The 27,143-nt window shown below is 40.7% G+C and overlaps 1 protein-coding gene across 1 annotated transcript; it reads left to right on the top strand.

Annotated features, from left to right (window-relative positions):
• pde1ca (phosphodiesterase 1C, calmodulin-dependent a) lies at positions 1–27,143 on the top strand. Its single transcript, XM_069667895.1, has 17 exons — positions 1–103; positions 3,397–3,447; positions 3,570–3,729; positions 5,234–5,347; positions 5,954–6,136; positions 7,310–7,376; positions 11,161–11,277; positions 14,437–14,577; positions 15,314–15,414; positions 15,756–15,884; positions 20,390–20,491; positions 20,946–21,066; positions 21,643–21,724; positions 22,663–22,783; positions 24,428–24,591; positions 26,505–26,804; positions 26,983–27,143. The coding sequence occupies exons 1-17, from the start codon at positions 16–18 to the stop codon at positions 27,141–27,143; spliced, it is 2,202 nt and encodes a 733-aa protein (XP_069523996.1). The 5' UTR covers positions 1–15.

Below are 27,143 nucleotides of genomic sequence, written 5' to 3'. Positions count from 1 at the left end.
TGCACATCACGAGCCATGATGTCAGAACCGACATCTAAAAAACAGGGATTTAAAAAGTGTCGGAGTGCTACTTTTAGCATTGATGGCTTTAGCTTCACAATCGGTAAGAGAACCTTTGTTACAGTGTGATATGATGTGTGTGTGTGTTTGTATGTGCCTGCATCAAGAGAGGGAGGATATTGCTTGGTCCTATTGTGTTGCTGAACAGATGGTCGTCTTTACTTAAGATTTATTATGTTTAAATTGTAGGTGCTCCCTCTAGTGATACATGTTCCTTCATATGTGGCATGTAATAAGTCCTAATAAAATTTTGTGTATTTTGCAGTGTGGACAGCTTACAGCATATCAGTATTAATAACTATTTCTTTTATGTACTTTAGTAATTCTCTTCATTCACTCCATGCTGCCACGCCCATTTTTTCACTTCTGCTCCTGCTTCAATTCTGTTCATTTTTCCAGGTGTAGTCATAGTTTGCTAGCTAATGGCCCTATTAACAATGACTAAGTTTTGAGAACATTCAGCAGCTACACTGGGGCAAGTGTATGGCGTAACATTACAACAGTCATCACTGATTGTGAGGACAACATATAAAAATGACCTAAAAGTATTCTGTGGTGATGTTGGCAGCTACTTTGTTGCCCAGAACCTTTTTATATAAAGATGGTTTGCTTGTTTGATTGTTTCCCATCACCAAAGTGAAACATTATGGCCATATTAGTTGTATATTCCATTTTAATGTTTTTAGCTAGATGTTCAAAAACTATCCTGATTTCAAAAGTCACCTCTTCTTCCAGTTATGTCTTTCCTTACAGAGCAAGCTGTGATTCCTGTGGCAATTAAAGGGTGGTATGACACTAAACACTACTATCTTGCTTGTGTTCTGAATCACAAGTAAGCTTAAAAAATGTTTGCCTCTTGGCAGATCTGCATTTTCAGAGTGTTTTTTATTCTCTAGCCAAAAACATAAAAGCAAGTCTGATTTTAGTCTTGTCTTCAAAGTCCAAACAACAGTCACAACTATCTGTTTAGTTAACTTGTTAAATTGGCCAAATGTCTGTTTCTTTCAGTTCATTTGCTTCCTTGGTTTACTTCTACTCTCTGTGGCATCCGCTTCCCAGGATAGAGGAAATGAAACAGCAAGCACAAGGTTAATAAAGTTGCGTGTCCTGTGGTCCTAAGGCTGTTGTGGTGGCTTCAGTTGGTTAGGTGACATTACAGTTGATCACTTGGAAATCTTTGTCGCTATTTAGCTCTGGCCAAGGACAAATGGTTGAGGAAGTTTTAAATGTTATTAAACTCTCTTTGGTTTGAAAGGTCCATCAAGATTGGGTATATCAAATTCCCTGTGTAATGCGCTAGATGAGCATCTTAGTTGCGGAAGTCTTCAGGGAATTTAAAAATTGTAACAGCTGTGGGGAAGAGGACTCTATGTTTTTGGAGTAATACCTTAAACATGTAAAGAACATACACTTTACAATAAAAACAACTAAATTTCAATGATTAATTAATTAAAAGGTTTTTTTTATTTTTAGAAAAGCTAATTAACAAATGTTTGACCAGAAATAACCTAAAAAACATTATAACACCACCAGTGGAAAATACTAGAACTAATAAAGAGAATAAAGAAATAGAGGCGACTTGTGTAATATCCTGACTGTTTATGACAACAGGGCTGTTATCTACAGCTGGCAACCAGTTTTACACACACCTCTGCTTAATAATGTCAGGTTAGTAAAATTCTAGGTTGTACGTTTGGAGCCTTTGAAATACACTATGGTCAGAAGTGCTAAAATGGCCCCTGGCTGTGCATGTGTAGTCGTCCTTGATGTTACCTAAGCACTTGTGAACAAGATTGTTATTCCCTGTGTTGCATCTTACACTTACACACTTGGTGAGAACATCAGTGATTATAGTTCCCTCAAATTCTCTGTCAAAGAGTTCCATATAGGTTATTGTCTTGAACATGCAAAATTATGGGACCAGTTGTCTCGCACATAAACACAAATGCTTCACTCGCTTGTTTCTTCACTATATAAGAACAATGTGGGAGAACCAAACATTTTTGGATATTTGTGCAAAATTGTTGTAAGAAATGTTACACAGTAACATTAGAAAGCAATTGTAGTTTGTTGGTCACCTGGAAAAATCTACTCACTCCACTCCTGCTGCTCTTCTTACCAAGCAAGCAGCCTGTCAGAGTAACCATAGTAGCTCCCTGGTGATGTCATTCAACAGGTAAACTGCAACAAAGAGTACAGCCAAGACCTGCTCTATATGTAAAGATTTATCAGATAGCTTTTGTTGTTATTTGGTGCTATATTAATACAAATTGATTGATTAACCACAAACTAACACGACCTAATGCATCCATATGAGTCACAAAAAGATACCTTGTGCGTCTGCATGAGAAATCTAATCCTCACCCTAGTCTACCACTATTATTGGCATTGTAACCATAAGTATGTGTCTGTTGTTTTTCATGTAACAAGAACATATGTTGTTGTTGCTCTCTTTGCCTGTCTCTATCCTGCATCTCCTTCTATCCAATTTTCGGCCCATCCAGTCGAGGCAGATGGCTGTTCAACATGAGTCTGGTTCTGCTCGGGGTTTCTGCCCGTTAAAAGGAAGTTTTTCTGCCAATGTGCTGAATATTGCTAAGTGCTACTCATGGTGATTCATGTTGGGCCTCTCTTTAAATAACATTACAAAGAGTCGGTCTAGACCTGCTCTTTCTGTAAAGTGTCTCGAGATAACTCTGGTTATGATTTGGCGCTATACAAATAAAATTTGATTGATTGATTGATTGATTGAGACACTAAAGAGCTGTGACATAGAGTCTGAATTTGACAACTGGGAAAAGAATGTGTCGGTCTTTCCTTCCGTTTGCGCTGCTGTCAAGCACATTTAAACCACAGATGTACCATTGCTTAGTGTGACACAGAAATATAAATGCAATATATAGGATAGAAACAAACAATTTTTCTTCTGGAATATTTTTTTCAGAATACATGATTGTGAATAGGTTGCTCTGTATTAGTAGAATAGAAGGCCATGTACTTTTTGTGTGCATGTATCTAAGTGTTTACGGACTGCTGTCTCTATGGGAACTAGAAGAGAAGGGAAATGACTGTGACATCATTTTGACTGGTGCAAATAAATGTGTGTGTGTGTGTGTGTGTGTTGTCAGTTGTTAGGGAGCTTAGCTCAGGGAGTCATTATCACTAATGAAGTGTCCTCTGTCACAGAGCGTAATCTGGCTGCACTTTATCTCATCCTTCTCTGTCTGATTCCAGCTGTACCCCCCCCCCCCCAATTCTTGTGCGCTGAGCCCTTTTAAAATTGAGACTTACATTACCAGTGTTAATCAAAATGCATTCCAAATCTTTTCTTTACAGTTGCAAACGAGGCTGGCGAAAGCAAGCGCCGTCCACTGGCCCGCTTTGCACGTGAGTTCACCACAATTCAGCCTTTACACCAAGTTTAACTCTGAAATTTCAGGAATTATCATATGGTTGATGATACATGTAAAAGTAAGCAAAATATGTTTGTTCCTGTGAATACTCCCCAGGCTCACGGTCCCAAAATGCATTATGCACCACTGTCACAGCACATGCTGGCATCACTGAACACAAAGGGATTCTGTCTGACCCGCGCAGCAATGAGGAGATCCTGGCTGATGAGCTGCCAATCCTTGACGCACCTGACGCCATGGAGAAGACTGCTATCAGGTCATACATGCACGCAGAGATGACACACATGATTACAAACACAATTACAAATATTTACAAGACTTGTTACTTCAATCTGTTATTTAAACGCAACATTAAACCCATCATCCGTGGTTGCCATATGAAGTTGTGATAAGGGGAAATTTGCAGGAACAGACAGCTGTGAGTAAGGAAAAATGTGTGGGCTCGTGTCTTCACAATTCCCCTGTGAACTGGAATTACTACACATAAGCAAAAATCCAGTCTTATAAAGGTTATGCCTTTCTTCCATCACAAAGGAAATATATTTTCTGGATGACTACAAGCTGTTCAAAAATGGCTATACAATGACAATCCCTTCAGTGATGATCAAACATCACATTTAATCTGCTCTCAACATGGGTCTGTCTCACAACGGTATAAAAAATATATATTATAATACTAAATTTTTAATCGCTTTGCTTCTAAGGGAAATTACAGACTTTTGCTTTCCTGTGCCAACTGATTGTTGGCATTATTGGCAGGCCATTCAATCAGTCTTTTCCATTGTGTGTATTTGTGCTTCAGTCACAGTGAATAAAGTTATATTAATAATTCATATAGCATAAAACTTGAGACTACAACCGCTATTGCTGCAGGTTCTGGGTTTCATTGACCAAAGGGATGATGCATGTTACAACATTGGAATCTTATCGGAATAAAAGAGCATGTCCACATCTGCGGCATATGCTTTAGATGTTTGTCCACTTTTAACATTCAGAGGCCTGTAATATGAAGTGAGTTCAATCCAGGGTATCTTTTAGTTATCTGGCTTCAGGAACCTTGACAAAGAAGGTCACGCTAAGCGATCACGCGGGTTTCTATGAACAACTTTGGGATCAGAGCTTACAACACAATACTAACAGCTCTTGCAAAACATTAAGCACATACTTAGACCCTTGCAGAAAGCACTTTTTTATGACTGGTTCAAAAACTTTCCCTTAGTTGATACTGGATATATGGAAACCATTAAATCACTGCTCATCAGTGAACTGCGAGCCCTGGGCAGTTGACAGGCATTCACCAGTGAACCCTTTGTCACTGCATCAACAGCAACTGTAAGGAATGGTGCAGATTGTTCACCATCCAAGGGAGGTTTGACACACAGGTAATGGCTTTTAAGCAGAATATAGGCAAAACCTTATTCATTCATTGTAATGCACAGATAAATGGAACTAAACGTTATCCCAAAGTTATCCCAATCATTATAATTCCAATTTTTTTGGGGGGGTGTGTGGCATCGGGCTACATAATTTATAGGCAAGTTCTCAGAGAAACTGGTTATTAGAATTTTAGAATTAAAAATATGCCTTTAAAAAATACAGTAATGACACCTTGCTCAAAATCAGAAGATTTGTCAAAATCTTGTGATTACGTTTTTGTTTTTTTTCCTCCCTGACTTTTAATCTGCCTGCATAATCAAGCAGTTGTCATAGTTTCAATGAAGTTGTGATGCTGATGTTGGTGTGGTGGCTTTGTGTTGCAGGTTGCGATGTCTTGTAAAGCAGCTGGAGAGGGGGGAAGCATCCGTGGTAGACCTGAAGAAAAACCTGGAGTATGCAGCCTCAGTCCTGGAATCTCTATATGTTGAGGAAACGAGGCAAGGAGCTTTCATGTACTGTATGATAACAGAGAAGTTAACCTTTGTCCTACACAGATTGGAGATTTTAAATTCTGCTCTTGAATGATGCTTGGTCAAGTACAAGTCCTGCATTCCAAATTTTAGTTAAATTAAAAATCTTGTCATGCATTGTTTTAACAATCTTATTTTCTACTCTCTGTATCATTTTGCCAAGGAACATGTATAAAGGGCTCTTCCGTATGGGAAGAAATATGTGTCAGTAGAAACTGAAGTTGAATTATTCATATTTGAATTTGAAATGCTCAGCCTGAATAGTTAAAGTAATTTTAATTTCAATCACATAATCTGAAATTGAATTTATTATTTTGAAACTGAATTTCAATAAACTTGAAACTGAATGTAATAATCTGAAATTGAATTCAGATCCTGTCCGGAACTTTTCAGTTTCTTATTAAAGATGAGTTCAATCTTCAATCTGCATCAATCAATGTGCGAAGAGAAAGTGTGATAAATACAACGTACAACAGCCTGAATATGATCATTTGTTTGTTCATACATTAAGATGCCTGCAGAAGATGTACATTGTATGGCTTTTTATTTATGTGTATGTGCGCATCCTTGCAGGCGGGTGGCAGATCCTGAAGATGAGCTGAGTGACATCCAGTCAGACTCAGTGCCGTCTGAAGTTCGTGACTGGCTGGCTTCGACTTTTACGCGGCAGAGAGGTCTGATGCTGCGCCGTAACGAAGACAAGCCCCGCTTCCGCAGCATCGTCCATGCAGTACAGGCTGGCATCTTTGTTGAGAGGTTTTGTTTTTATACATTATTTCATGTTGGCTTTATTTGGTCTAATGGGGTTCTGTTTACTTGTGACAGTGCTGTAACACATTTGGCTCTTAGTATGAATCCTGAATTATTTTTGCATTAATGTAATTTTTACATTAAGAAACGGTGAAATAATATTTTTTTTAATAAGAATTCAATTATATTTATTTCTATATACTGTATATGAGAGATTATTTTAAAATATTCAGTTTCAGTAACGGTCAACATTTAGTGTTGAAAACTGGTAAATGCTACTGGAGCAAGTATTGGCGCATAATTTGCAGTACCAACAGTGATACTGCTGCTGGCCTGGGTTGCTTATTCTACCAGAACCAGGTAACGAATGTCCACTGGTGCTTGCTGATCAAACACCAGCATAACTGTCACATGCAGAATCAGAAACTAGACAATATTTTAAAGCAATCACTGCACATGAGAAAGCAAATGATTTATTTCATAGAAAAAAAATCTTTATATTATAGTCATCATAAAATTTAATTGTAGTTTCATAATATGTTTTGAAAGAGTCATACTTACTATGATAGACATTTGTCTCCCTATTTTAAGGTTAATTAACTGACATGGTACCATTTGTTAATCTAATTAAGGACACAACTTGCACATCTTTTTATTCATGGTATAGCCATCATTTAATATATTTGCATTAGGGAGGGGCTTGTACCTGCTCTGCCCTGGAGGCCTGTGCGCTCATAGATTTTTATTCAGAATTTAACTAAATATTTATTCAATCATAGAGCACCCTTTTCTGTGATATATCAGCAAGATATCCTTCTCGAATTCCCTTTTAAGGGGAAAAACGTATCACCCGTGAGAAATAGTGTGTCATGTCTTCCCTTTTAAATTGTTGTGATATTCACCAGACTTAGTGGATAATAATATTTTTAGTTTAGAAACAGGAGAGAGGAAAAGGTGGGTTGACTTTGCTCAACAGAAGTTTTTGAGTTATGTAAATAGATTTTACACACTTATAAGATTACATGAAGGATGCCAAAACCACACAACAACAAAAAAAAATTAAGTTTTCTTAGAATTGATTCTAAGTGTACTATTCCGTATGTGTTGACTTTTTGTTTGACATTTTATTGTGGTATTTTGTGTGTGTGCGTGTTTTTGTGTATTGTACTTCTGTCACAGGATGTACAGACGAACTTCCAACATGGCTGGTCTCAATTATCCTCCAAATGTTATCACTGTGCTCAAGGTATTTATGCGTGTTACTGTTTGTGTTTGATAGAAAGCTTGAAAAAGATTTTTAAGAAAATAGAATATTACGTCTGTACTTGTAAAATCTTTGTACGAAACAAACAAAGTTGAGGGATGTGATGATATGACTGTATAAGGGATTGGATAGCAAGATATGACACTGACCCCAGGTAAGCTAAATCACAAAAACATAATTTAACCGAAAAAAGTTGTCTACCCCATTACTGATGGCCAAGGTTCACAATTATACCATTTACAACATCAACTTTTCAAGTGAACGTTAAATAACAAATTCAGTGACATTAAAAAACAAACATCTGTGAAGAGTACGATAAAATCATGTCAAAGCATGTCGTAAAAAACTATAAAAAGCTTAATCTCTTGTTTTCATAAACCCTGACAGTACTGTGACAGAACAATATTCAGGAGGGCAAGCATTATAATCCTCATGATGAAATTGTATTACAATGAACCTGAGCATGGAGCTTGGACAATGCTGCGACTACGAGCTCAGATCAGTCTGAAACCCAAGGAAAGTAGTTCACAAATTCTAGTAGCAGCTTCCCGTAGCCAAGTTTCGTATTTGCATATGCTGAGAACTGCAGGTGCAGAACGCTGTATGGGCCGCAACTGCAGGTAATTCCAAAGAGCAAAACAATCCAGATTGCCCAAATCCATCCATGGCCCAAAAAGTAAGCAAAAACATATACATTCCAATAAATAAAAGCGTAGTCCTCCAAGATTCTCTAAATTCATATTCATATTCATAATTCAATATGACATGCTTTACGTAATTAAAAAAACTAGCATCAATGACCCTCTCCAGGAATCGCCACCTTAACGTGGTGGAGGGGTTTGCGTGTCCCTGTGAACCTGGGAGCTGTGTTGTCGGGGGCACTAGCCCCTGGTAGGGTCTCCCAAGGCAAATTGGTCCCAGGTGAGGGTCCAGACTAAGAGCGATTCAAAAGACCCTTATTTAACAGCCAAATCGGAAGACATGCAACATGGAGCCACTGCCCTGTGGGCTTATCACCTGCAAGGACAGGCATGGGGGTAGGGTGCAATGCAAGCCAGGTGGCAGGCAAAGGGTGTGACCTAGAAGTGCTGATCGCTAGCAGCATATACTGGCCCTAGGGACATGGAACATCACCTCCCAGATGAGGAAGGAACCAGAGCTGATACAGGAGGTGGAGCATTATCACCCAGATAATGTTGGGCTCATGTCCACACACAGCACTGGTTCTGGAACCAATCTCCTAGAGAGGGGCTGGACTATCTTCTTTTCTGGAGTTGTCCAGGGTGAGGTGCCAGACAGTTATGGGGATACTCATGAATGCTGAACCCAAGTGGTGCTTTGTTATTGGACTGTGTGCCAGTCATGGATTGTCCATAACAAACACCATGGTTAAGCATAGGTTGACTCATAAGTGTACTAAGAGCACCCTGGCCCAAAGATCGATGATCAAGTTTGTTGGTGTGTTGTTGACTTGGCCAGGAGGGCTGAGGCGTCAGTGATTGAGGAAGCAAAAACCCAAGTGTGGGATGAGTACGGGGAGGCTATGGAGAAGGACTTCAGGTTGGCCTCAAGGAAGTTCTTACAAAACCATTAGACGACTCAGGGGGGGAAAGCAGGACTTCACTCAGGCTGGATTCAGCAGGGGAATGGAACTGCTGACCTAGACTGGGGATATTGTTGCGCTATGGAAAGAACACTTTGAGGAACTCCTGAACCCAACCAATATGTCTTTCGATGTGGAGTCAGAAGAACCAGGGCAAGTATGCTCATTCAGTGTACATGCATTTTGAAGACTTGGAGAGGGCATATGATCATGTCCCCCTGGGGGTCCCGTGGGGGGTACTGCAGGAATATGTGGTTCCGAGTCTGCTACTAGGGGCCATCAGGACCCTGCATAACCAAAGTGAGAGCTGTGTCCACATCCTTGGCACATAGTCAAACATGTTTCCATTGGGTGTTGGCCCCCACCAAAGTTGCCCCTTGTCACTGATTCTGTTTGATTTTCATGGACAGGATCTCAAGGAGCAGCTGGTGGGAGGAGAGTATCCAGTTTGGGGACCTCAGAATTGCATCTTTGCTTTTTGCAGCTGATGTGGTTCCATTGGTGTCATCAAGCTGTGACCTCCTGCAGTCACTGGGGCGGTTTGCAGCCGAGCGTGAAGCAGTTGGGATGAGAGTCAGCACCTCCAAGTCTGAGGCCATGGTTCTCTGCCATAAATGGTGGATTGCACTCTTCGGGTGGGAAGAGGAGTACTGCCCCAAGCGAAGGAGTTAAAGTATCTCGGGGTCTTGTTCAATAATGAGGGTAAAATAGATTGAGATTGATGGGTTGGTGCAACGTTACCAGTATTGCAGGCATTGTACTGGACCATAGTGGGGAAGAGGGAACTGACCCATAAGGGGAAGCTCTGGGTTTACCGCTCAATCTACGTTCCAACCCTGAGCTATGGTCATGAGTTTTGGGTAGTGACCGAAAGAGTGAGATCGTGGATACAAGCGGCCCAAAATGAGTTTCCTCTGCAGGGTGGCTGGGCTCAGCCTTAGAGATGGGGTAAGGAGCTCGGACATCCAGAGGGAGCTCGTAGAAGAGCCAGCACTCCTTCGCATTGAAAGGAGGCAGTTGAGGTTGTTCGGGCATCTAATTAGGATGTCTCCTGGTCATCTCCCTGTTGAGGTTTTTAGGGCATGCTGGAGGGATTATACTGTATATCCCATCAGGCCTGGGAACGCCTCGTCATCCCCGGGAACGCCTCGTCATCGCCCAGCTAGAAAATGTTGCTAGAGAGAGGGACATCTGGGCTAACTTGCTTAGCTTGCTGCCATTGCTACCTGACCCCAATAAGCTGTCATTGATGTTCCATCCATTTTCTTCAATCACTGAACAGAGACACAGGACAACACAATGCTTCTTCTGCCATCTTGTAAAATCCATATTAAAACCAAATGCCGTAAGCCATGTAGACACTTCCTGAAGAGCACTACTTTACCCAACAATCCGGAATTATAGCACTAAATATATATTTGAAACAACTAACTCATTAAAGTATCCTCTTGAATCCACCTTGAACAGATTTTTTGTTGCTCACTTCAGAGGTAATTTTCATTTACTTTTTTTTTGTTGCTTCATTTGAAAACCACTGACTTGGAAAGCTGATCTGCAGCGTAGAACACTGTGTGGCATGCATGGAAACACAGATCTAAGTTTGAAAAATCTAGTGCCAAAGGTTGTCTGACATGAAGATGAAGCTATAAAAATATTCTCAATATAGCGTACACTCAAGCTGATATAATTTTTAATTTGGATTAAAATGTGTAATATGGCTTAAATATGTTTTGCTACAGTTACAACCATACACTGCTTAGCTTCATGTTGGTGCTGTACTTTAGCCGGATTCACGCACTGGAGGCAAAGTTGACATCAACAGTTATTGTGTTAACTGCAGTTATTGGCTAAGTACCTAAACAACCCATTTCACAACATTAAAATATCCCTTTATGAGCTGTAGTCCTTGAATGCAGGCAAGGTGCACCTGATTATTATAGACTCATGGTAACACAAATCTGCACAGAAAATTACAGACAGACTGCTATCTAATCCCAGTTCTCCTATTTGAATGTACATGGCAATATTTCAACTATAATGTCATGGGTACTTATTATGTTTACTTATCTGATACCTATAAAAAGTGACGTTCCATTTTAATGAACAGATAAAAAGGAATGCTTATAGTCTTATGCTTATGTTGTTTATATCTACCTGTTCTAGCATGTGGACACATGGTCCTTTGATGTGTTCACACTGAATGATGCTAGTGGAGACCATGCTCTGAAATTTGTCTTCTATGAGCTGCTCACAAGATATGACCTGATTAATCGTTTCAAGGTATGCCATAAAATTCTGTTTTTATTATTCAATAAATATACTTGTTTTTGTGTAATCATGCATTTGTTTGTGGATGTAGTCTATCCAATGTAGTGTTCCAGATCTTGACACAGTTCTGCACCACTGCTCACATGCTCTCACCCATTCCCTCTCACCCCTCCTCTTCTTCACTTTGCCTTCCAGCCACTCCCACCTCATCAGCCAACTCTGCTCACCTTTGCACAGAGCTGTTTTTCATCAGTAATCAAGCAGTACTTAGCCTCTTCTTCTCACACACTCTTTTCCAGATTGTTTTTTGCCAACTCCTACAAGACTCTCCAGTTCTCATTTTTGGACTGTTTGCTTGTTGCCGACCCTGTCTTGCCCCGACCTGTCTTCCTTGTTGCCGACCCTGCCTTCCCCTGACCTGCCTTCCTTGTTGTCACCTCACCTCAGCCTTCTATCCCTGACCATGAGTTCTGCCTCAGCTTTCCTGGTTTCTGCCTGCTTGTCCCCTCGGCTGTCTGGTGTTTTCCTGTGATGATGCTTATGAGCTTTCCTGTCTGCCTACCTGTGGATTACTGTAGCTCAGACTCTGAGCGTGTTGCCACACTCATCATTGTGTGTGCATTCTGGTAACTCTTACCTGCTGGCTCTTCCAATCTCTACCTGGCCCCGATTTACCTTCACCCTACCCCCTACTGGTTCATCGGCTTCTTTTGAGTGCTTAACAGGTTCTAGACCCTGACCGCGTCTCCTGCCTACTTCTTCTTGGTACTGTTACCCTGTTTTGAACTGTTGTTTAATTGTGTGTCAGCCACCACCTCTCCGCAATCACCTGTCTCCTGGTTTGGCTCACCCGGCCTGAGCCCCCAGCCTCATCCATAGACTGTTAAGACTGTTAGTCAGGTATCTGTACCTGCTGAATCCAAAAGTAAAGTTACTTACAAACCCTGCTCTGAAGTGTGCTGTATTTGAGTCTAAACCCCATTACAATACACTGCATCATAGCAGGCCTGTCTTGGGACTGTTGTAGCCATGGAGTGTCTTTTGCTGCTGGAGGACTTTCTCAGAGTTCTATCAGGTGACTGCTTCTCGGGGATCTCGTTAGGTCCAAAGTCGTGGGTCCCAGCCACTGTCTCTCTTCAGGTCCAGAGCAAAGTCAGGGGTCCCAGCCACCATCTATTGAGGTCCAGAGTCACTGTCCCAGCCACCGTATCAAGAAAACCCCATCTTCTTCCGGTCTGGCCTGACCCAGTTCCCAATCTTGGGACAGTCGAGCCTAATCCAGTTACTGATCTTATTCCTGCCTGGTCTGATCCAGTTCCAGATCTTGTTTCGGTCCGGCCTGATCAGTTCCCATGCCTGTTCTGGTCCGATCTAGTTGGCGACCCTGTTCCGATCCGATCCGGTTCCCGACAATGTTCCAGCCTGATCCAGTCCGGAGAGCAGCCGTCAGAGTCGGTGGTCCAAGCCACCACCTCTTCAGGTCCAAAATCGGGGGTGTCATGTTCCTTCCTCTCCCTTCCATTGTGTTTGTGTTTTCCCTGCTCTCTTGTTTTCCTGTGTTCTCCCTGTGTGTCAGTCTGTGTTTGTGGGCGTGGCCTATCCTGCTCCTGAGCTCTGGAAGCTGGCACAGCTGAACCTGATCCCCTAAACAACTCCTGCAGTATATCTACCCTGGCTTTCCATCCATTCTATCCCACATCGTTCCTTCTACTCCTGTGGTAGATATCCATCTCGGCTCCTGAACTTTTGAAGTTTTCAGTGTTTTTGCTAATTGGTCATTTTTGCTGTTATCTTTTAGTGCTCAGAATTCTGACTTGCCTGTCAGTCTGCCATTTTTGGATTCAACTCACCTGCCTGCTCACTCTCAGCCTGCCAGTTTGGATCATCTCAAAGAAATCTCATCCCCTGCCTTGCCCTTCTGCCACAAAATAATTCTCAAAACTTTACAATAAATCTTCTACATCTGATTTCACAATCTCTGTTATTTTTGGTTTTAAGTGAACCCAGAACACAGGACAGGGGGTCCCAGCCACCATCTCGTCAGGTCCAAAGTTGGGGGTCCCAGCTGCCATCTCTTTATGTCCAGAGTCAGGGGTCCCAGCTGCTGTCTCTTGAAGTGCAAAATCGGAGGTCCCAGTCGCCGTCTCTTCAGGTCAAGAGTCGCTGTCCCAGCAGCTGTATCATCAGATCCCGATCTTCTTCCAGTCTGGCCCAATCCAGTTCTTGGGACAGTCCAGCATGATCCAGTCACTGATCTGGTTCCAGAATTTATTCCGGTCTGGCCTGATCTAGTTCCCAAGTCAGTTCCCGATCTTGTTCCGGTCTGGCCTGATCTAGTTCCCGATCAAGTTCCTTATCTTGTTCCAGTTGACCTGATCAGTTCCTGTTCCGGTCTTACCTGATCCAGTTCCCGACCCTGTTCCCGTGTTGTCTTCCAAATTCTGTTCAGGTCCGGCCTGTTTCCAAGGCTGTTCCGGTTACTCCTGTGGCAGGTATTCTCAGGCAAGGACGAAGCGCTCCTGAAGCTGTGGCGGAGTAGGCTCACATCCAAATCTGAGTATTAGGCTCATCCAGCCTGAGCCCCAGCCTAGTCCATTGACAGTTACTGTTCTGAGCCTCATTATTTAACTCAACTGTACTATCACCTGACTGTTTGTACCTGCTGAAGCCAAAGTAATTACTTATGATCTATGCTCTGAAGTGTGCTGCATTTGAGTCCACACACCCCTCATTGCACACCTCTGCTCAGTTGAAAATCAACAATCAATAAAATCAGGTAAATCAAACATTAGACGAGCTCTACTTATTTTACACAACAAACTGTTACTTAAACAGGTCTTAGTCTTCTCCATATGTGATGAAAAGTTTTTTGAGCGTAATGCAAAGAATCTCTGACTGAACTATCAGTGGTTGATGAGGACTAAGAATGCAAATGATACAAAATATTTCTGCTGCGTCAGATTTGATCAATCAAGTAATAAAGTAATATTTAGATATATTTTCAATAGTTATTGTATTATTGTAGTTTGGGGTTTTGTTGGATTTAACAGACATATTATCCAAACTGTTATTATCTGGAGTTATCCTATCAGGTGATATAACAATGGTTAATTCATGTTTATGCTACTGTATTTGTCAAAATTATTCTTTTCTGTGTTACTTCTATTCAAGGTCCCAATATCTGCTCTGATATCATTTGTGGACTCTTTGGAGGTGGGTTACAGCAAACACAAGAACCCCTACCACAACCTGATGCATGCTGCTGATGTGACACAGACCATCCATTACTTGCTCCTTAAGACTGGCATGGTGGTAAGTTTTGGGTTGTGTTAATGCAAAACAGTGCTGTAAAAGTGTAGGTTCTCATGGGGAATAGGTGGGCAGCCTGATTGGTAGACTGGTAGGCCACATATAAGGGAAGTGGACTAGTATCCCGAAGGATGCAGGTTTAAATTCCTGGCTAGATGGCACTAAATCTGGCAACTCTTCAGTTGCTGTAATATTGCCCGAGTCTATGAAAGCTACTGCAATTGTGGCTCTCTGTACCTTGGGCGGTGTGGGAGGTTAAACTGGATAATTCACATGGAATGAATGAAGAAAAACCTAAGGGTTCAAGAATTGTTGATAAGCATTTCCTAAAGAACCACAGCAGTGAAATGGAGCAGACCCACTCTGGGCAGTCGTCGGGTCTTCAGGCTCTCATGGGATTCTGTTTTCACAGCAGTGTGGAAGAGGCTTCTTCTTTTTTATGTTTTTGGTTGTGGACCCAAATTAGGGCCACTATTAACAGACGAGATAGATACCTCTGCCTGTGCCACTCAGGTTGTGATTATTCTTTTAACTTTCATTTTCACACTGTGGGGATGCCTCAGCCCCAAGAACAGAGAAGAGTTAGTCCGTAAAAAATTTAAAATCATTGCAAAAACAAAGGTTTTGATAAAGCTTAAATCTATTTGAGATTTATTTGTAGAGTATTTAATGATTTTTAACGATTTGTCTTTTTTTTATTTTTCAAAAAAATGTCCCACTCTCTCTTTCTCTCTCTTAGCACTGGCTTACTGAATTGGAGATTTTTGCAATCATTTTTGCAGCTGCCATCCATGACTTCGAACATACAGGGACAACCAATAACTTTCATATTCAGACCAGGTAATTTCCATCCTGCATTTGTGTGATATTAATCACTGCTGTTGCTGAGAACATATAGGGCAGCTTAGAATTCTAGATTCCATGAATAAAAAAGTGCAGATGCATATTGAGGACAAATAAAAAACTTCAGAAGCTGTAGAATATTCATCACATTAATCAAGTCAAAACATCTACAAACAGTATGACCCTGGGGGTTGTTGGATATTTTTATTAATCTTATTGCATCAGTGGTCATTTCTGATAGTAACATATTGTTATGATTGTAATTCCATAGCTTTTAAAAATTTCATTCTCAGAAAAAAATTAGCTTTACAATAAATGTTTATGTGTGTGTTTTGCAGATCGGACACGGCCATGTTGTACAACGATCGCGCTGTACTAGAGAACCACCATGTCAGTGCTGCCTATCGTCTTTTACAGGATGAGGATGAAATGAACATTTTCTTAAATCTTTCCAAAGATGACTGGAGGTGAGAGAAGACTCTTTTCATTGTTTTTACAATCCACAAACAACAAGACATAAGTGTTTGAATTGCAGCCCTGTGAGGGAGCCACACTCAAATTTAAAGTTACGTCACTGCTGATGTTCAGAGAATAACAAAAAAAATCTGTGCTCTTGAATAAGTAATTTTGCCCTCCAGTTAAAGATTTGGGTGCACAATTGACCTAATTATTCAGTAACAAACAAAGCTCTAATGCCACTCCTTATCAACACCGGGCTTTTTTCTCCCACATTCCATGTTTCAGACTGTTACATAAACATTCCAATCAGGAGAAGGTTTTTTCGTGAACAGTCCTGTCCACCTCACGGGAAATTCAAATAATTGGTCTAAATCCACTATTCTCCCATTCAGTCCTAATAGCTGGAATGTGGCAGCCTACACATTAACTCACTCTCTGTGCACTGCTGAACTTCAATCCCCTCAATTGAAGACGACCTTCAAGCCTGGATGAACCTACCATTATCATTCATAGGCAGAATCACTACAATCAAAATAACTACACTACCCAAGATTAACTACCTTTTCTCAATGATTACAATCAAGCCCCTACCCTCCTCACTTGACCTCCACATCATAAAATTCTAGTGAGGAAAAAAGACACTCTGAATAAGTTTAGCAACCTTACAAAAATCCAAAAACCAAGGAGCTCTTTAAACACCAAACTTTCTCCACTTAATCTCCTCTTAATCAACATAATAATCCAGGAGAAGTGTGAGATGGTGTCTGTATCTGCAGATGATCTGCCCTTGTCTGTGTTTCTATTCTTATTATTCTGCTCTGTTTGGGGCATTCTGGACTATCTATGGACGGATCTATGGTAGCGGACTGGAGCTCAGCCAGCAGTCGGCAGGTCGGAACTCAACCAAAACGTAACATGACGGTGACATGTCTGTCTCTCTGCTCTGCTCTCTGTCTGTCTGTAGCGCTGTAACAACGTAACTTTAACATCTTTATGAGACCTGAAAGGGACTTCACAAAACGTTTTCATTTGCCGTTCTGTGAATGAGAGCAGTCCGCGCGTGTGTGTGTGTCTCACTGCTGTAAGGAGCTGCAGGTGTGACGGAGGGCGGAGTAGACAGTCGTACACACCTGGCAGCAGCGCGACGATGGCTTATTAAAACAAAACCCTGCATCTTCCTGCGGGGTTGTACGGAGGTGTAGACATGTAAGCTTGTTGTTTAGAGCGTAACCGCTGTGAAACTAGCAGACAATAAAGCTTAAAGCTCCTGTGCCTTCGTTATTATCGAACTTTACACTAACTGAGAGCCAGACTGTACACACGGGCTCTCGTCTGCGCAGTTTAGAGCTTTCTTTGGCTGATTACTGTGATTTTAATATGAGTTTGTTGTTCACAATGTTTCGTTCTGTATTGGAAAGATAATGCTTCCTAATGCTTCCCTTCGCTGTGTGTGCTGCTCCGCCCAGCTGTGACGCGCACTCTGGCAGCGATAGGGACATCCTCATTTCCCAGCATGCCTGCCGCATAGTGCTGACTGAGTAGTTTAAGTTGTTAAGTTAGCTATTTATGTTCCAAAATGCAAAAAAACATTGTGTTAGTGTTTTTAATTTGTCTGTTTAGAACATATGTTCTGCATATGTTGGTAATTGTCATTTTTGTGCTGGTTTATAGTTGTAATTAGAGATGTTTCGGTCCTGAACGATTCGTTCAAAAAGAACGAATCTTTTCAGTGAAAGGAATGATCCATTCACTTTCATGCATCAAAGTCGTTCCTTTCGTTCACTTGGCTCCGCTTGCGGCTCCCCACTTCTTGTTTTAGGAAACCAGACTGATTGATGTTAGCACGAGCCAATTGCGTTTCAGAGGAGGGCTGTTTGTATCACATCTAATGTATCAAATCACCATCATTGGTTAGGAGAACGACTGAACGTATCGCTTGACCGATCGTCTCTCTCTCTCTCTGTCTCTCCCTCGCTCTCGTTCACTGAACGAAGACCATTCTCGTTCACTGAACGAAGCGAGCGACCCGATTAGGTGCATCTGTGTATACAGGTCAATTCACAGATGTGTAAACCACTGACAGATGAACACAAACTAAACTTATTTTTCGTGAACGAGTGAGAGTGAGTGAGTTACGGGTAAACCGGAAATGTCACTGAACGACCTGGTGAACGAATGTAATGAACGAATCGTTCAGCTGAACGAGATCCGAAGATCCGGGTCACTGAAGTGAACGAGAGTTGACATCTCTAGTTGTAATGAGTGAGGTGGCGGTTTCATTTCTTGACTTGTGCTGTATTTTATGAAAAATACAGAGAGCCTGGCTCTCACATTGTCCACTGTAAAACAGCGCCCTCTGCTTGACGGGAGGTGCGACGGCTTATTCCCCGCAGCAAGAAATTACATCAAATAATATTGAGTACATTGGAGGACATATACGTCGATACTGACACATCTGCGAAGTGATTGGCCGATAAAATCGGTCGGGCTTTACTTCACAGCCTACCAACTCAAAGTTATATTCACAAATGGATCAATACCAATGAATGTGGCAACTCCTAAACAGACAGAGCAAACATTAGACACAGAAATCCATATTTCAGACCTACCATTCATGAGCCCAACCATTGCACACCATCCTTATTTTAAAAACCCTACCATAGCAACAAGTTTGACAGCCTGGGGGATATTTCACAAAATAACTAACTACTTCTTTCACCAAACACACTCCCATCTGAGAGAAAAAACCCTGACTCCTAATGATCAGAAAACCACTTCACTTCTCATCATTAGTCACTAAATGTATCATACACCTCATGCATATTCTCCATAACACGTTGTCCTTATTTGGTCTTAAGGTTTGGCATTGGGGGAACCACTTTTTAGAACATAAGCAAATACAATCTACAAAAAGACCAAAATCAACATAAACTCTTCAAATGTAGAACTTCCTCAATTAACCTTAAAACTGATCAAATCTATATCAGAAAAAATTCCAAAGGTACAAGGTAACAACTTAGTCCAAAACAACAACATGCCATTCCTTCGCAGGGGGACGGATGTTAAAAATGGTGTTCACTGATTCTGAAACATATCCGCACTGCACACACAACACTTTAGACAGCTATTTACATCCACATGAGACAGTAAAACTCAAACTTTAAAATGCACTTGCGTTGACTGATGGCAGGCATTCCCCCATAACAGCATCAGAGGACACTTCTAAATTGCACAAAGCCATGTACCGATTTTGAATTTTAACAATCCTGTGTCAGGGTTTCGAGTTAAACAAAAAGGTGGGGACCCAGATGCAGACTTAGATAGATAGGTTTAATAAACAAAAGGCAAAAACAAAATCTAAAATCCAACAAAAGACAAAAAAGGAAAATCAAAAGGCAGAGCCAAAGACTTACCACAAAACCAGGAACAGGTAATCCAAGGGACATGAGGGGTCAGGGGAAGCACAAAGAATATCCAGGGGAAACACATAAGGATCCAAACCGAGGTCAGGGACATAGACTTAACTCCAGAGAAGGACGACACAGGATAGACGCCAATGAACTGGCAACAAGACAGGGGAGCACAGAGACTAAATAAACTTAGGAGGTGAGGCTAATCAGACACAGGTGAGACAATCAAGGGGCAGGTGAAAACAATCAGGGCAGGGCACATAATCAAACAAGCGGGAAACACAAAGGCAGGAAGTGGATCAACACGAGAGACAAGGTGACAAAGTAAAACAGGAAATGATCTAACCAAAGAGACACAAGTGAAATACTTAACTAAACAAGACTAAACACTGACAAGAACACAGAATAAACTAAATACAAAACTAAATGATGAAAAACTCATGACAAGGGACAAAGTGACAAGGTAAATCAAGAAATAATAAAACAAAAACATAACTAAATTAGAATGACTCATGACATCCTGTCCCCTGCACAAGTGTGGCTCTAATGTGGAGCATGCAGTATGTAGTTAGGATCAGTGCTCACTGTGGGGAGGGCAGATCGCTGTGTAGAGTGTATAATACTGTGCCACCGGGTAAGTTCTGGTGTTATACACAAGGTGGTTTGGTTTTTATGTGTAAACTGTTAAGTAGACTGAGCCCTCAGTGTCTTGGCTCGATTTAGCAAACTATTATCATACAAGTGTAAAAAGTCATTTTCAATAAGTCCCACCCACATAAAATTTCTGCTCTGATGTTGCTGATATCATGCTGTGATTTTTAGTTACGTGTTTTTTGTAGTGAAATACAAAAAACAGTTTGAGTTCCCAGATAGACAGAGCTTGAAGGTGTAATTGGTGCATTAAGAATTATGAAATAGAAGACACAAACACTTTACCTCAGTAGAACATCCCTGTTATGAACCAAAGTATTAGACGACGTGAAACTGTGATTGTTCTAGATGAAAGCTAACAACCAAAGTTATTTAATAAAGGGAACATGAATATAAAAACAATCAATCCAATAGCTGTTCAGATATTTAACTTGTGTTTCACTGTCTTTCAGAGAACTGCGAGCTCTGGTAGTCGAGATGGTTTTGGCTACTGACATGTCCTGCCACTTCCAGCAGATCAAAGCTATGAAAAGCCTTCTGCAGCAGCCTGAAGCGTGAGTGGTGGATTTAAACGTTTTGTTGACGTCTACCCAAGTTGTAAACATGCCTTTGGTTCTTGACAAAAGGGCTGCTAATACTATTAAATCATGAGGAAAAGATGTGGTTTGGAGTTCCTTGTTGATTCAATGATGAGGAAAATGTTGTGCAGTTCACTCTACTGTCTCCCTGTGCAGACACCCTACCACTACAGTTTTTTCCCCCACCTATACTCCTATTGCAAAGATGTAAGATATAAATGTGTCATTGCTGTTTTGTTTTACTCCTTGGATTTTAAAAAACACTTTCCTGAAAACATATTTTGCATTCTGTGTCCTCTGCAGGGAAGTGTTGAGGGTTCCTTTTTATAACTCTACATTTCTTTGTAGACTGCAGAGCTACAGAATTTAGGCACTGTTTCCCTTAAGCAGCAGGTTGTGTCATTGACAGATGACTGGAATGTGTTTGCAGGATTGACAAACCAAAGGCCTTATCCCTGCTTCTGCACACTGCTGACATCAGCCATCCTGCCAAACGCTGGGAGCTCCATCACTCCTGGACGTCATCTCTGCTGGAGGAGTTCTTCAGACAGGTAGTCACTAAAGTTCTCTTCACCTACTTCCTCCTTCACTGGTCAGGGTCCTGTTAACAGAGGAGATTAGAAGGAAAGCAAGCTAACTCTTGAATTTACACAGGCTTCAAACTAACATTTTCAACCAGTGAGTGGGCTTTACTTACTGCTATGGGGTAACTAGCTTTGCATCGAGGATCAGATCAAAACATATAAACTGACAAATCAACAAAGGACAAAAAAGGTGATTATTTCCACTCCCATCTTTTACTCTATTTACAGTAATGTTAAATGTTTTTAGATCAGTTACATGGTATTCAAAAACAGAGTTATGACATAATAACATATAGAGTTGCATACTTTTCCATGTATTTCATGAGCAAAACTGGCTTGATTTACAGTCTCTGCTAGCTTTTTTTATGGGCACTCTTTGTTTAAACAAACCCAATCCTGTGTTTTTCAGTTGTTCAATGTGCAACAAAGCGGTACATTTGTTTGGTTTTAATCATCAGGTTAAGGGGTTAGTGTTATGTGCAAGTAAACCTGCCCAAGTAAACTAAGACTAACAGTACCTTGTAATGTTGATTATGTTTGTAGGGTGATAAAGAGGCCGAGTTGGGTCTACCTTTCTCCCCTCTCTGTGATCGCAAATCCACTATGGTGGCCCAGTCTCAGATCGGTAAGGTAATAATGCTGCTCAGGATGGGTTCACTAGGATTTCCTTTTAGTATATTAAGCCCAATAAATCTATTTAATTTATATGTAATCCTCCAAGTGTCTTTGTATGACACTGAACCTTACTGATTTAACAATTGCATATATTCATGCAGTCATGCTTAGGTACAGTTATCATGTTTGAGGGTTGACTGAAAATGTATCTCTTTTCTGTGGCTTGACACGATGTAGAGTGGTAAATCTCACTTAGGGCTTCTAGCCCCATGTAAATAAAACCCCACCTTTAGTATTGTTCCTGAACTGAACAGTGTATTTAAGATTTTAATGCACTCAGCAGCTGCTTGGAGCAAAGTAAAGGGAGATGTGTTAGAGACAAGCACCTGACTAACCTTCAGCAAAATGCAAACTGTAATAGTCAATGCCTTTGCTTTAAACTCAGCTGCCAGTGTTCATCCCATGGCACAGCAGATCATCATTGGAGAGATCAACATAGGCTTCTTTTTTAGAGGCGTTTTTGGTAGTAGAGAAAGTGGCACTAGCCTGTAAATCAATCAAAATCAATGGTGTAAAAAAATATGTGGCTTTTACCCTCAATCACTAAGTATGAACCAGATTTCTCTTGTTATATTTTCTGTGTGACATATTTTAACAATTAAATATATTTTAGAGGCTGTTGGCTTATCTCGTATGATTGTAATATATACCTCTTAACATTAGGAGTACCAGGGAGCACATCTGGATTTCTAACAAATGTGTAATGAAAAAAGAAAAATAGGGAGGATGGTGCATGTGAGAGAAAACAAGAAACGATCTGGTTTTACCTGGTTTTGCTTTCATTTTATATAACTGCATCATCCTCAAAATCTCATATAATGTCCTGGGTTTAACAGGAACAATCAGAGGGGAAAAAAGTGAATTTATCATGGCTCCTGTGTCCTGCAGGATTCATTGACTTCATTGTGGAGCCAACATTCACTGTGTTGACAGGAATGATTGAGAAGATTGTGACACCACTTATTGATGAGGCATCTCGCTCAGGACTGTCTGGCTTCAGGCGCTCAAGGTGACACACACCCTCATGTTCTGTGTGACACTCCTGACACTTTGCTGGATAAATCTGACATCATCTAAAAAATACAAAAAAATGACTCATTGAATTGATGATGGCTTAGACTCACATAGTCCATATATAATTTTAATTTTAATTTTTTAAGTTATCTATAGAATTGTAATATTGATAAAAACACAAAGGCATACATGCAAAGTATTATATAGTTCATACTAGTAGTATCCGCTTAAAGTATGTAGCATGGACCTGCAACTGTTACTAAGGTTCTTTTCCTTCTGACTCTTCAACATATAATATATATAATAACATATAATCTTAACACGTGTTTATCCTAACATGAGGAGGCTGGAATAGGAGACACTCACTTTATTAAAGAATTTATGCGAGTCCTGCCTTGAAACATAAACACTGCCTTGTTTTTGTGATCATGCAGTTCCTCAAAGACTATCTTGTAGAAAAGAAATCACTGATCAGATCTGGTGATATAACATGACACCTTTGTAGCTGAAAGGGTGAGAGGCCAGATTGAGGTACATTAAGACTACCAAGACTGTGTTTTTGAAGTCCTCACAGAAACAGTATAAGTTGGTCCTAATTTTAAGTATAGTAGATCTAAATATATATTCTGGCCCATTATTTTCTCTCGGTGCTCAAAATAGCATCAAAGGAGAAAAAACATCACGCCCTGCATCACAACAAACTGTCACGTTCAGACAGACAACAGGACCCAACAGAGCAGACCTGAGGCAGAGCAGATTCGTTTAACCGTTTATTGGCAGAGTTCGATACACGGGAGATCAGTCAATGGCAGCAGAACAAAATCGGCAGGCAAAGTCGTAGTCCAAAAAACAGACAAAAGTCAAATCCAAGGTAGCAAACTAGACAGGCAGAAGTACAAAATCACTGGGCAAAAGGAGAACACGCGGAAAACTGATCATACACTGAGAAACAAACACGAGGAATAAACGCCGGAAAACTACTCACAAAGGATGCAGACAATCTGACAAAGACACACTGGGGGGGAAGACAGGCTAATATACACAAGAGGGGAGGAGACAACGAGACATAGGTGAAAACAATAAGCAATCACACACACACAGGGAGTAAAGAAACCTCAAACGAATGCAAACAGGAAGTGGGGAGATTAACAGAATAAAACAGGAAGTACAGACAAAAACTCAGGACCTGACACAAACTGAGAGTGCACGTACATATGTGAAGGAATTCATCTGCTCAGTAATGACTTCAAGGCAAAAAAAAGCTTGATTTACATTTTAAATTAAATACAATTTTTGACAAATAAGTTAAACTGGTGGAGAGCACGAGAAGACTTGCTATCTTAAAGGACCAATATGTAACATGTATGTATATGTAACTAAAAACGGTACTGCAGTCCAAATTAAAAATATGTATTAATTAATAAAATATTTAAAGCATATCTGAGCAAAAATCTAACAGATTTTTTTGGCCCCTCCGCTGCACAAGCTAAAAGTATTTTCATATGATCTCTTTTAACTCTTTTTAAGGTGTTTTAATATGCAATCAGCCAATAATTAGTAATGTCATCTTTAATAATACTACATAAATATGTGTTTTTTGTTTGTTTGTTTGTTTGTTTGAATGTCTACACTTTTCCAGTGACATCAGTATTACTGGAAGTGAGGGGAAAAATTCCAGTGTGAAGAGTACAGGCTCAGAGGGCTGCTGCTCTTTGACCTCAGTGGACTTCAAGAGCTTCAAGGTCACATGGAACCAAGAAATTCGTCACAACAGGGACACGTGGAAGGCCCAGGCAGCCAAAGGTAGCCATACTGACTTCTTAATGTCTCAGTAAAATAATTCAATATTTACAATGCTCCTTCCCATCTTTACCTGGAATCAACATAAACAGATCTGAGAACTTGAGGCTAAGCGACATGCAGAGCAGAGGGACATCAGCAGACAGGTTGTACATGTCAGGGCTAAATGGAGAGGGAACTCCAACAACGCCTCTTCTCTTAGTCACTCTCTAACTCTCTCGACCACAGCTGCTCTCTAGTATTGCTAGCTACTGTTAAGCATGGCAGCAGGTGCCTTTTTAGAGTTCTTTTAGTACTCATTTTCTTTAACCTTCTGGCTTTGATAGGCCTTTTTTGCTCATCAAGTGCAAGGTCAATCATATGTGTACTGATGGACTTTTCGTGCTTAGACAAAACCGTGGACAGACTGTTAAGATCTCAGTTTCTGGCTTTTGTCTAAAACATTGTGGCTTCTCAAAAAAGGCTGGGAGGGATAGCAGTGCAGTCGCTGAAAGCTGCAGTTCTGAGACGTCCTCGTCTGCAGCCATGACAATGTTGGTGACTAGAATTCCTTCAGCTGCAAAGAAATGGGTTGTTACTTTTTTTCTGCTGCATTCACAGTTAAAGCTTAAAGCCTAGACTTATCTCCCTATCTCCTATAATTTAATATTTATTGATGCATAGTTGCTACATTTGCCTTATACCATCTAAACTAATGAAATAAACAATGCATAAAATACTTAAATAAAGAAAAAATTACAATAAACGGTTTATTTTCAATTACATTTTTATTATATGAAATATTATTATATTTAAAAAAACGTATAATATGGGATTTACAAGGAACCGTACCTGGACTGCATGTCACTACATGGATTAAAATCACTCAGCAGATTAAAAAAAAAATGGTCCTAGCGAGAGGAAAGCAGGAGCCAACTGACAGTTTGAGTGTTCAGTTCAGTCTGAACAGTCTCTGACTGAACTCTGTCCCTTTCATCAATGAAGACAAAAAAATGAATACCTTATTTATTTGTATTAGAAGACCTATTTTAACAGAGGTCAGCACCTCTGCAGCTCATGCTGCAGACAGGTGAGAGTGAACATAAATCCAGTTTTTAGTTAAGTTTTAAAGATTTTCTAAATAGCACTTTGGGGTTCTGAGTCTTGCCCAAGGACACGTCGCTGCCCTGACTCTGGATTAATACATTAAAGGCTTTTTGAACAGGGGGAAGTTATTCAACTAAATTCAAAGAAAAAACAAGGCAAACTCACTAAAGGCTTACTGTCTCCGAAACTGAAGCTACTTTCACTTAATTGGTCACTGCAAGTCTGCAGCGTCTACTCTTGTGTCTTTTTGCTATAACACTAATAAAAGAATGTTTCCAAACTTCACATCATGTGTTGAAACGATTGACTCCAACATATCATCAATCTCAAAGATATTTTTTGCTTGGGCACATTTTTGTTTTTAGTTGCAATAAGATGATTTAATTTTAGTTAAGTAAAACATCCTTGACATGGCAATAGTTAATCTATTTTTCTACACAGGACAATAACTATTCTTGAGACATATAACCCCACAGAATGATTTCCCTCCATTATCTCCTGCCCAAAAAGAACACGGTTATAAGGATATCTCCATAGCCACTTAAGTTTTAAGTACACATTAGCTATGGCAAAGTAGGATGTCAAAAAGCAGTAATTTTATCACATTCGCTTCCTGGCTCAGGGCATCCCGACTACTGTACGTCAACTTCCTCTTCTGACATACGACTCATTCTGTGTGCGCCACATTGAGTGACACACATCAAATGAAGCAATATTATTAAGAATATTTGCTTTTTACTAATTGTGTGTGTTTTTGTATGTGTGTGTATGTGTGTGTGTGTGTGTGTGTGTGTGTGTGTGTGTGTGTGTGTGTTTTTGCATGCTGGTAGACCTGGAGAAAAATGCCAAGAAGGAGGCAGAGGAGGGAAGCCAGGAAGAGAATAAAAAAGAAGTGGAGAAAGAATCTGACAAAACAGTTGACGTACCCAAAACAGCACAGGAGGAGATAAAAACAGACATGGAGGGACAAGAGGAGGTGGAGAACACGAGGCCACAGCACGAGCTACAGCCTAAAGAGGGAAAAGGAGACAGTAATTCAGGAGGGGCTGCAGGCTCACTGCCTGGGTCACGCCCAAACACAGACACGACGAAGGCTGAGGGTCACACAGAGAAGCAGCAGCGGCAGAATGGTACATACTTCAACATTTTTTTCCCATGATTACATTTCCTCAAGTACTGTAATTAGGTACTTTTCATGTACTTGTAGAATGATTGTGCTCCCTAGCACTTGTATGACAGTCACTTTTAGACACATGCACAGTCACACAGCAAATGTGAATTCATTCTAACTTTTTACTTCCTTTGCAGACCGGCAGCCTGAATGCCCCCTGATCCATTACTGCAAGAGACCCAGCTATTGTGCCAGCTCCTACCGGCTGGTCAGGTCAAAGGTCACTGAAATGCGACCCATTGATGCAAGGGGAAAAGCCAGGAGACTGCAGCGCATCTCCCTGCGTCGCCGAAAGTGA

This window comes from Semicossyphus pulcher, unplaced genomic scaffold (assembly GCF_022749685.1).
Source record: "Semicossyphus pulcher isolate SPU_LCO1_2020_fin unplaced genomic scaffold, fSemPul1.0.p SCAF_18, whole genome shotgun sequence".
NCBI classification, from domain to species: domain Eukaryota; kingdom Metazoa; phylum Chordata; class Actinopteri; order Labriformes; family Labridae; genus Semicossyphus; species Semicossyphus pulcher.
The sequence above is the reverse complement of the archived record's forward strand: the minus strand, read 5'-3'. Positions and strand labels throughout refer to the sequence as shown.

Coding starts and splice junctions, on each gene's coding strand:
- pde1ca (XM_069667895.1), top strand. CDS start 16: ATGATGTCAGAACCGACATCTAAAAAACAGGGATTTAAAAAGTGTCGG. Junction 3,448..3,569: donor TCCACTGGCCCGCTTTGCAC/GTGAGTTCACCA, acceptor AATACTCCCCAG/GCTCACGGTCCCAAAATGCA. Junction 20,492..20,945: donor CTTCTGCAGCAGCCTGAAGC/GTGAGTGGTGGA, acceptor ATGTGTTTGCAG/GATTGACAAACCAAAGGCCT.